This window comes from Eriocheir sinensis, chromosome 36, assembly GCF_024679095.1.
Source record: "Eriocheir sinensis breed Jianghai 21 chromosome 36, ASM2467909v1, whole genome shotgun sequence".
Lineage (NCBI taxonomy): Eukaryota > Metazoa > Arthropoda > Malacostraca > Decapoda > Varunidae > Eriocheir > Eriocheir sinensis.
The window spans coordinates 1,252,933-1,264,430 of NC_066544.1; the positions used below are offsets into that span (position 1 = coordinate 1,252,933).

The window sequence follows — 11,498 nt, forward strand, 5'->3', positions numbered from 1 at the left end:
GGGCAGTAAGTAAACAACTTTTTTCATTATTTTTTATAAGCTTGAGCTGTCTCCTTTGCTGTGTATATATACATATATATATATATATATATATATATATATATATATATATATATATATATATATATATATATATATATACACACAGAAAGAGAAGTCAATTTCGGGAGGTGAGGTGTCCAGATACCCTCCTCTTGAAAGAGTTCAAGTCGTAGGCAGGAGGAAATACAGATGAAGGAATATTGTTCCAGAGTTTACCAGCGTAAGGGATGAAAGAGTGACGATGCTGGTTAACTCTTGCATAAGGGGTTTGGACAGTATAGGGATGAGCTTGAGTAGAAAGTCGTGAGTGCGTGGCCGCGGGAGGGGGCAAGCATGCAGTTAGCAAGTTCAGAAGAGCAGTCAGCGTGAAACTATCGATAGAAGATTGAAAGAGAGGAAATATGGCGCCGGACTTTAAGAGTATCAGTATCAGTAAGAGGAGAAGAGCTGATGAGACGAAGAGCCTTAGACTCCACTATGTCCAGAAGAACTGTGTGAATGGAGCCCCCCCCACATGTGAGATGCATATTCCATAGGAGGGAGGCCAAGGCCCCTGTATATGGATAGCAACTTTGCGGGGGAGAAGAACTGCTGGAGACGATACAGAACGCCCAACCTCGAGTAAGCTGATTTAGGGAGAGATGAGATGTGAAGTTCCCAGTTAAGATTTTGAGTTAAGGATAGACCGAGGATACTTAGTGTTGAAGAAGGTGACAGCTGAGTGTTGTGTGTGTGTGTGTGTGTGTGTGTGTGTGTGTGTGTGTGTGTGTGTGTGTGTGTGTGTGTGCATATATATATATATATATATATATATATATATATATATATATATATATATATATATATATATATATACATATATATATATATATATATATATATATATATATATATATATATATATATATATATATATATATATATATATATATATATATATATATATATATATATATATATATATATATATATATATATATATATATATATATATATATATATATATATATATATATGAGTAGATATCAGAGATGGAAAAAGTAATTCATTCCTGTGTATATTCTAAGCTGGCTCGTGGAGTATTTCGTCTAACAAAGATCTGAATTGTTCAACAGACGACCCATTCACTATTTCTGCAGAAAGTGTGCACCACGTACCGCAGAAAAGTCCCCGCAGACGTTACTCTAGAATAAGGGTAAATCTAGCCTCCAACCATGTTTTCGAGTCGGATTCACTCTCATTGTGAACGGCTTACGATGATCCAGGTTGTCTATCCCCCTCATAACCTTAGTAAAGGTCTCTATCAGCTGTCCTCGCGAGGGACGAGTTTCCAGGGAAAACAATCCCATCTCTCGCAGCCGACGTTCTTATAGCCTTTATGACAATAGGAGAAGGGGGTAAGTTTATTGGCCTTACCCTGTATCCTGTCCAACCGCTCAGTGTCTACTTAGAGTGTTAGACCAGAATTGAACTTAAGGCCTGACTAATGAGTCACAGAGTAAAGTCAATTTGTTTTCTTTTTCTTTTTTACATTCTGGCCTATAGCACCGGTGGGCTCTCTTTAAGGGCTTGGTGGTCGGCCCAAACCCGTCATGGCGCAGGCAAGTGTTTATAGTGGTCCCATGTATTCTTGGCTCCTGCTGCCCCATGGAGCTCATTCTTGATTCCCGTGGACAGTTCCTCTAGAGTCCGGGTTGACAGGTGGTCTTTAGGACAGTATAAGCGTAGTCTTAGGCCACTATGCGGTGACTGAAAAATCCCACATGGTAGCGGCGGATTCGAATCCGCAGTGTCCAGAACGCGGGTCCCGCACGCTAACCACTCAGCCTCCGACTCCCCAGTCAGCTTATTACTGACGCGAAATTATCTTTTTACATAACTTAAAAGGCTTTGATTCTGCAGTTCTACCTCAATGTACTGTTGGGAAAACTGTAGGTCGCTGCTAATAAGCACTTCCTAGTCCTTTTCCAAGACATTAGTCTCTACGCTTTGGTCCTAACAAGGAATAGTCCTCCCGAGGGTGGGTATGACTTTTGATCATTAATTTTTTTTTTTTTTTTTTTTTTTTTTACATTGCTGCCTATTGCGCCGGTAGGCTTCTTCCCGGTGGATCCTGATGGTCGGTCCAAGGCCTCATTCCGGTGGCTCCTGATGGCCGGCCCAGCCCGTTCTGGCGCAGGCGAGTGTTTATAGTGGCGCCATCTTGCATTGGCTCATGCTGCCCTCCCAGAGCTCATTTTTGATCCTTGAATCTAGAGTCCGGGTTGATAGGTGGTCTTCTGGACAGCATGTGGGTAGTTTTAAGCCACTCGGCGGCGGCTGAAAAATCCCAGCTTGGTGGCACCGGGCGGGGATTGAACTCGCGTCCTCCTGAACACGAGGCCGTTACTTTGACGACTCAGCCACCGCCTCCCCAATTTGCAATTGTTAAGCACAAATACCATCTGTCTTGCTTCCGGCCACTCCCCTAGCCTGCAGTCCTCACGCAGACGTTCCACGCCTAAGAGAGAGAGAGAGAGAGAGAGAGAGAGAGAGAGAGAGAGAGAGAGAGAGAGAGAGACCGACAGACAAGCAGACAGAACATAGATTTAGTGGCTATCAGCAACATGGGGGAGTTACACAAAAGTATATAAATATTCTCGATCCGAAATAGAACACGATAATAGAGTGATGGGTGGTTTCGAAGAAAAAATATATAAAACACACATAGATAGGAAGATAGATAGATTGACAACAACAAGCATTACATAAGTTTACAAACCACACACACACACACACACACACACACACACACACACACACACACACACACACACATTCACTCTCAGGCAGCGTGGGAAAGAAAACAATCTCACCCACAAAATCTTATAAGTAATATAGATCCTGTTACTTCAGTAATTAATAATAATTACAGGCTGTTACTAACTCAGTGATGGTGAGGGCAGATTACGACACAGTTTTGTTATCTATCTATTTATATATCCATACCTAAATCTGAATCTATCTATCGATCTAGCCATCCATCTATCTATCCATCCATCTATATCTCTCTCTATCTATCTATGTACCTATCTGTTTGTTTATATGTCTATCTATCTATCTATCTATTTATCTATCTATCTCTCTATTTATATTTCCTGGTGTATTAGAATGTATATATTTATTCATTTATTATATTTATATTGTCTATAATATGCTGTTTTACAATAAGTACACAAACATATTTGTTTTGTAATAATATCGTGTGCAGTCATGTATAGTTCCATATAGTTTCCAATATATAGTTTCCATAAAGTTTCTGATAATTATATAATTTACTATTCATATTTTGATTATTAAGTTTTAATTGTGTTTTCTTTTTCTTTAACACACACACACACACACACACACACACACGCCATAGTGCAATAGATTCCGATCTTCTCGCCTTCTCTGTTACACGACTGATTCAGCTTCGCGCCTTGGTCAAACCACTAAGGTTTTCTTTCCCTGAAAGGAGCGATTACTGTCTCTTATTGAGTATGGTAAATGGGATTGTTTGGCGTGTAGGATTATAGATATACTAATTCATTGGCTACCTATGAGCTCTAAGCTTTTTCCGGGAGTGTACCGGTTGATCATAGGAAAGTAACATCAACACACACACAACACACACACACACAAACACACACACACACACACACACACACACACACACATATGATGGAGAGCTCCGCAGTGCAGTGGAGGAGCTCCGTACTGCTCTGGTTAGCAGTCCTTCTCCTGGCGGAGTAAAGACGATGGACAGTCTTCAAGTCTACCTGGCAGTGAATGGGTACTGGGTGTCAGCCGATGGATGTATCCCTCCTCTTGTGTGTGTGTGTGTGTGTGTGTGTGTGTGTGTGTGTGTGTGTGTGATGTGAGGTTCCTCCAGCCGTAACAAAAGATCCGCCACTTGTGTTTGAAGCTCATTCGGGGAAGAAGCTGGATGGGGATTGCGAGCCAAAAGTGTAATCATATCATGGCATATTACAGACACTTATCTTGAACTTCTCATTCCAAAATCGGACATTGTGATGTAATGGGAGGCACTTTCATCATTATAATTGTTTCGTAACTAATAAATTGCTCAGGAAGAAATATATTCCGACGCTGGTGATTGGTATCGCGACAAGCCGGATGGGAAACCAACTTTCTGACTATTTGGCTAAAGGAGGTACAGTACCTCAGAGCTAAATGTAATTTAGGAGACTTTTACGCGTTTGGCAGATCACTACACAGGTATTATTTCTGGTGTGCACTGTTCTAGGACTTTTGTGTCAAAATGTTCGAAATGATTACGATTTTACGGTATGGTCTTCTAGTACAAGTATGGCACGGCAAAATCTTTACGGTATTGTACGAAATTCCTGTACTAAACGCAATTATATGATTTACAATAAATAGTTTTAATCGTGCCACAAAACTACTTTCATCAGGCAACAGCAAAGAATTGGGACGCGTCAGCAAACTTAAAACAGCAAAGGTTAATAATCTTTGACACCTGGTGGATCCTTGATTGTTGCAGTGGATTTTCGGGAAGACAAAGCCAAGTAAGAATAACAATAAAAATGAAAACAACAGCGATACGTTCTTTTCACAATGATCATTCCCTTCCCGACACCATGGAGTCTGACACACACACACACACACACACACACACACACACACACACACACACACACACACACACACACACACAAAGCGCTCACACACACACACACACACACACACACACACACACACACACACACCATGGTAGGTATTGAGATGCGGTGAAATATATTTTTATCTTTTTTCTTCTTTTTTTCTTTTTATATTCATTTTTCATATTGCGTGAAAATGGTGGTTGCTTGGTGTGCTTGAGCCGTATCCTTCACCTCTCTTAACTACCTGAAAAGGGTGAGAGGTTGACGAGATGATTGCACGAGAAATTTTGTCGCTCTTAACTATAGTGTCTTGCTTTTCCAGCCGTGCTCTATTGTTTTTATACCTCTCCCCCTTATCTGATTTTTTTCATGTTCTTTGGTGTGATATCTGTATTTCTTTCATTTTGTTGAGTTTGTCAATCTGGTGTTTTGTTGTGTTGTACTCGAACTATCGTTTGTGTAAAAATCGTCTTCCTGTTATAATTTTCATCCAGGTATTTGATGTGCATTCGTATCTATGTATCCTTACCTGTGTCTGTTTACTTGTCTATTTGTGTTTCTGTATATAATTTCAAGCCACCAAAATTTGAATAATGAAACATACATACGGTCACTCATATATGGATAGTGCAGAAAATAAATAAAACATGTTTCTCTCTCTCTCTCTCTCTCTCTCTCTCTCTCTCTCTCTCTCTCTCTCTCTCTCTCTCTCTCTCTCTCTCTCTCTCTCTCTCTCTCTCTCGTTCGCTCGCTCAATGTCTCTATCAAACACACACACACACACACACACACACACAACCAGTGGGTGTGGCAGCTACCATTGTCACGACCTCCCACACTTATTTTTTCTCTCATTTTCGTAATAAGACAAAATTACTCTTTGAGATTTGTCATACAATGATTCTCTCTCTCTCTCTCTCTCTCTCTCTCTCTCTCTCTCTCTCTCTCTCTCTCTCTCTCTCTCTCTCTCTCTCTCTCTCTCTCTCTCTCTCTCTCTCTCTCTCTCTCTCTCTCTCTCTCTCTCTCTCTCTCTCTCTCTCTCTCTCTCTCTCTCTCATTTGCTGGTTTTATTGTCATTCTTAAAGTCTATAACACTTTTATTAATTGTTAAATCCATATACATGATTAATATATTTAGTTTCCATATTTAATAAAAACAGGTTTGCTAATGGAAAAAAAATCTTATTGATTATACAATTATTAAGCATTACACTTTTTTTTTCATTCGTTAATTTCTTGAACAAAGCCAAAAGCACAACTAAAATATTGAGAGAGAGAGAGAGAGAGAGAGAGAGAGAGAGAGAGAGAGAGAGAGAGAGAGAGAGAGAGAGAGAGAGAGAGAGAGAGAGAGAGAGAGAGAGAGAGAGAGAGAGAGAGAGATGCATGACACAAAAATCCATTATATTAGCAAAACAAGGCCAACACTAAAACACTAAACTTTCTGACATTCCATTTTTGGGAAGGCAGTTGAAAGAGAGGTCAGGCAACGATGGGAGAAAGGGAAAGGAGAGAAAATAAAAAGCGTAGAGGGGGAGGAGGTTTTAGGAAAACACTCACAAACAAACAAATAAACAAACAAACCTATCCTCTTGTAGAAAGACTACTCAAAGAAAGAAAGGAGAGAAAAAAAGAGAGAAGTGAAAGAAAGTATGAAGGAGGAAAGAGAAAGAACGTGTGGTGGAAGGGAGGGACACGCACACCTATCTACCTGGCCCTCCCGACCCCCCAAACAGAGATATATAAACGAGTGCCAGAGGGAACAAGCCTCAGTGTGTTCCGTGACTCCGTCCTCACTACAACATCATCGCCATGGTAAAGCGGCCAGCATGCACATAGTCCTATTATCACTTGACTATGACGATGAGGGTGAAATTAGTAAAAATATGTAGTGACGGCAGATTTGTATGGTGACGCCAAGTAATTTACAGTTTCTACAATGACTATTTATGATAATTTGGACATAAACAATGAGAAAAATGACCCAGTTTACTCCTTTCTGAAACTGAAATGGTGACAGGCTAAAAATAAAAAAAATATCTACCGTAATACAAATGATGAGACTTTGATCGTTAACGTGTGTATTATCGACCTGACAGAAGAAAAAAAAACTACTTACATTGTGACCTGACGATGATCTTCAGACAGAGGCATACCAAGTCACAGTACCTGAAAGTAATAATACATACGATTACATGACACCATATTTTTTGTGTGTGCTTGTTTGTTTTATTGTGTGTGTGTGTGTGTGTGTGTGTGTGTGTGTGTGTGTGTGTGTGTAGTTTTGTATGAATGACTTTGTTTCTTAATCAAGCAATGATAACTATACCATATGTTTTCCTTCTTTCGTGGTTCCTGTGTTGTAATAGATTTTAATTAATGCAACATTTTTGTCTTTGCATATGGTAAGGGTCATACGTTAGGTCCTTATCATGTATTTGATGAACATATTAATATTAATGTAATCTATTGATTTTTCTTTATTGGTGTATTTTACCAATATACACAAGAAATAAGAATTTTCATAATCTAAATAGAACTTAAAACGAATTATAATAACATCGCTATTTTTTAAACCAATGTAAACTACTATCTCTCTCTCTCTCTCTCTCTCTCTCTCTCTCTCTCTCTCTCTCTCTCTCTCACACACACACACACACACACACACACCCTGCCCACCCTATACACGCACAGAACGCAGCAGCAATCATCCTTGCGTGCCTCTGCGCCGTCATCTATACCGTCTGTGCAACTCCTGGCTATGGCTATGGCGGGTACGGTGGTCACGGAGGCGGCTTCGGCGGCGGCTTCGGGGGCGGCTTCGGCGGCGGCCATGGTGGCTATGGTGGCTATGGTTACGGGTTTGGAGGACACTACCGCGGCAGCAAGGGAGGCTATGGAGGAGGCTACATCAGCTACATTCTGAAGTCTCCTGGACACACCTTCGGTGGGCCTGGCAACGCTGGAGTGCACGGAAACACCGGCTACGGCTATGGCGGCGGCTACGGTGGTTTTGGTGGCGGCCACGGTGGTTTTGGTGGCGGCTACGGTGGCGGCTATGGTGGCGGCTACGGTGGCGGCTACGGTTACGGACGCTGAAAACCTACATTGAGGGAAAGTGAATCGACTTTCCTTGTGTCTCTTATTCACAAGGAAAGACATGGCGAATATATTTTTTGACGAAATATAATTATTTAAAGAGAGTTGTGGCCTTTATTATCTCTTCCAGTTGTTTTGCTTCTGGGCTCAGATTTCCTTATCGTTTATGAGCGATTATTTTCACTGGTTTCATACAAAGGTTTTACAGTCCATTAATCCAACCCTCAACCGTAATTTACTGTTACGCATAGTAAAGCATATTGTTTTGTAATATTCTTGTTTTCCCCTTTACGAATATTATCATCTTTATCATCACCAATATTGTCAACATCATCATTACCATCATGGTCATTATGAACATCGTTAAAATCACTTTTATCACTATCTTCATCGTCTTAATCACCATCAATGTAACTAAGATTTTCATTTTTATTCGTTGTATGTAATTAACCTATTTATCTATATGAAATAAATGTCTTATTACTAAAGTTTTGTCTTAGAATTCCAGTATACCAAATGCATTTACAGAGAGAAGAAAACGCATTCAATCTAATGAGACGACATAAGCATATAAAGTGAAGTAAATAAGCTTAAAGAAAAAAATAAATTACAATATATATATATATATATATATATATATATATATATATATATATATATATATATATATATATATATATATATATATATACGGGATAGTATAAAATGGGAGTCAGACAGGCCAATGCCAAATCACGTGAAGTGATTACGGCGTGCTTAGAGTAAATTTCTGTGCCTAATCGTGGCACTAAATGATTTAAAAGAAGAAACTAGACTCTAAATAACCATCGACCTGCAGATCATATTGCTCTTTTTTTTGCCAGGTTAATGACGATTTGCAGATAATTTTAGAAAAAAAATGGTATATGAAAATAGTCTACAAGTAGAACTTAGGCTAACGATGAAAATAAGCAAATAATGATCGAAACGGAAGTTCTATAAATAGCATATTAATATGTATTTTTTGGACAACCGAACCAAAGAAATTTTAAAACAGAATCGGAACTATAAAGACGATATGCTCGGCTAGAGTTTTTTTGGATAAGAAGGTAACATATTAAAGGGATCTACCACTAAATGTACATCGAAGGGTTTTCAATCATCGCGTTCTCCCTACCATTACATATGATTCAGAGACATGGCCACTGACCAGTTCTCTATAAAAGAAAATTGAGAAGTGCTTAAAGATAAATGGAAAGGTCGATGCAGGATATCTTAATATATATAAGAAAATCTTCAACAAAGGAAGATAAAACTACAGTAGCTGATATAATAAGAGGCTGGTTGATAGACAAAAATAGTGAAAAATGGAAAATATAACTGATAACTGGGGAGGTAATTCAGCAAATGGTATGATGAATTTAGTTCATTAAAGTTAACGCAGCGTTCATATCGAAACTAGAAAATAGAGGCACAATTCCCCCAGGGAAGACTCCCCTTCTGGCTGCCGACTTGAAAGGTGTCCTGATAACTCCTCGAACCTTCTCCTTATCAATTTCTGCAACATTCGCGGTCTTCGTTCTAATTTTCATTCTGTGGAACACCATCTCTCCTCCTCTAAACTCCACCTTCTCTTCCTCACCGAAACACAGGTTTCTGAGGCTACTGACAGCAACCTCTACTCTGTTCCCTCCTACTATCTCTATCCTAAATTTCAATCCAAAACTGGATGTTACGCCTACGTGCGCAACGACATCACTTGCTTTCGTGCCCATGACCTTGACTCTTCTGAATTTTCCACCATCTGGCTAAGACTTCATTGTCATTCTATTACTAAATACATATGTGCTGTTTATCTCTCGCCTAAGTCTACTAACTATGTAAAATTCTTTGATTATTTGAACTCTAAAGTGGAGCATATCTTGGCTCACTCTCCCTTTGCTGAAATCTCCATCTTGGGAGATTTCAATGTTCACCACCAGCTTTGGCTTTCATCCTCCTTCACTGACCAGCCTGGTGAACAAGCCTACAACTTTGCTCTCCTCAACGACCTAGAGCAGTTGGTTCAGCACCCTACTCGTATTCCTGACCGTCTTGGAGACAGGCCCAACATTCTAGACCTCTTCCTTACCTCTAATCCTTCTGCCTGCTCTGTCAAACTGTTCTCTCCGTTCGGCTCCTCCGATCATAATCTTATTTCTGTATCCTGTCCTATCGCTCCTGTACATCCTCTGGACCCGCCGAAGAGGCGATGCTTCTGGCATTTTGCTTCAGCTCGGTGGGACGACCTTAGGATGTACTTTTCCGATTTCCCGTGGAATGATTACTGCTTCCAGGAGAGAGACCCCTCTGTGTGTGCTCAGCTCATCACAGAGGTGATTGTCTCTGGAATGGAGCCATACATTTCACGTACTTTCTCTACTCCTCATGCTAATAAGCCTTGGTTTAATCACGCTTGTTCTCGTGCTATTAAAGATAGTGAGAAGAAGAAATGAAACTGGAGGAGATATTTATGGCTAGATGACAGAAGTCACGAGAAGAATTAGAGAAAGCAAGGTTTTGGCATTTTCTATTGATGAAGGAGTTTTTGGTAAGTCGAAGAATAGATTTGGCACGATTCCGGGTAGAAATATAAAGATCATGGGTAGTAGGAGTGCGAAGACTCTGGTACCTTTTGTGAGCTGCCTCTATCTTTAGCAGCACCAGAACAAGCATGATTAAACCGAGGCTTTTTAGCATGAGGAGTAGAGAAAGAACGTGGAATGTATGCCTCCATTCCAGAGACAATCTCCTCTGTAATGCGCTGGGCACACACTGAGGGGTCTCTATCCAGGAAGCAATAATCATTCCACGGAAAATCGGAAAAGTACATCCTCAGGTCGACCCACCGAGCTGAAGCAAAATGCCAGAAGCATCGCCTCTTCGGTGCGTCCAGAGGATGTACAGGAGCGAAAGGACATGATACAGAAATAAGATTGTGATCGGAGGAGCCCAATGGAGAGAACAGTTTGACAGAGTAAGCACAAGGGTTAGAAGTAAGGAAGAGTTATAGTATGTTGGGCCGGTCTCAAAGACAGGCCCAACATTCTAGACCTCTTCCTTGCCTCTAATTCTTCTGCTTACTCTGTCAAACTGTTCTCTCCGTTAGGCTCCTCCGATCATAACCTTATTTCTGTATCCTGTCCTATCGCTCCTGTACATCCTCTGGACCCGCCGAAGAGGCGATGCTTCTGGCATTTTGCTTCAGCTCGGTGGGACGACCTTAGGATGTACTTTTCTGATTTCCCGTGGAATGATTACTGCTTCCAGGAGAGAGACCCCTCTGTGTGTGTTCAGCGCATAACAGAGGTGATTGTCTCTGGAATGGAGCCATACATTCCACGTACTTTCTCTACTCCTCATGCTAATAAGCCTTGGTTTAATGACGCTTGTTCTCGTGCTATTAAAGATAGAGAGAAGAAGAAGTGAAACTGGAGGAGATATTTTTGGCTAGATGACAGAAGTCACGAGAAGAATTAGAGAAAGCAAGGTTTTGGCATTTTCTATTGATGAAGGAGTTTTTGGTAAGACGAAGAATAGATTTGGCACGATTCCGGGTAGAAATATAAAGATCATGGCTAGTTATTATTATTATTATTATTATTATTATTATTATTATTATTATTATTATTATCATAAGTTTTATTATTATTATTATCATAATTATTATTATTA

At 40.1% G+C, this 11,498-nt stretch overlaps 1 protein-coding gene across 1 annotated transcript; it reads left to right on the forward strand.

The window, feature by feature from the left end:
• Nucleotides 1-6,396: 6,396 nt before the first annotated feature.
• Nucleotides 6,397-7,909, forward strand: LOC127008004 (neuropeptide-like protein 33). Its single transcript, XM_050879544.1, has 2 exons — nucleotides 6,397-6,521; nucleotides 7,401-7,909. The coding sequence occupies exons 1-2, from the start codon at nucleotides 6,519-6,521 to the stop codon at nucleotides 7,803-7,805; spliced, it is 408 nt and encodes a 135-aa protein (XP_050735501.1). The 5' UTR covers nucleotides 6,397-6,518; the 3' UTR covers nucleotides 7,806-7,909.
• The last annotated feature ends 3,589 nt before the right edge of the window (nucleotides 7,910-11,498 follow it).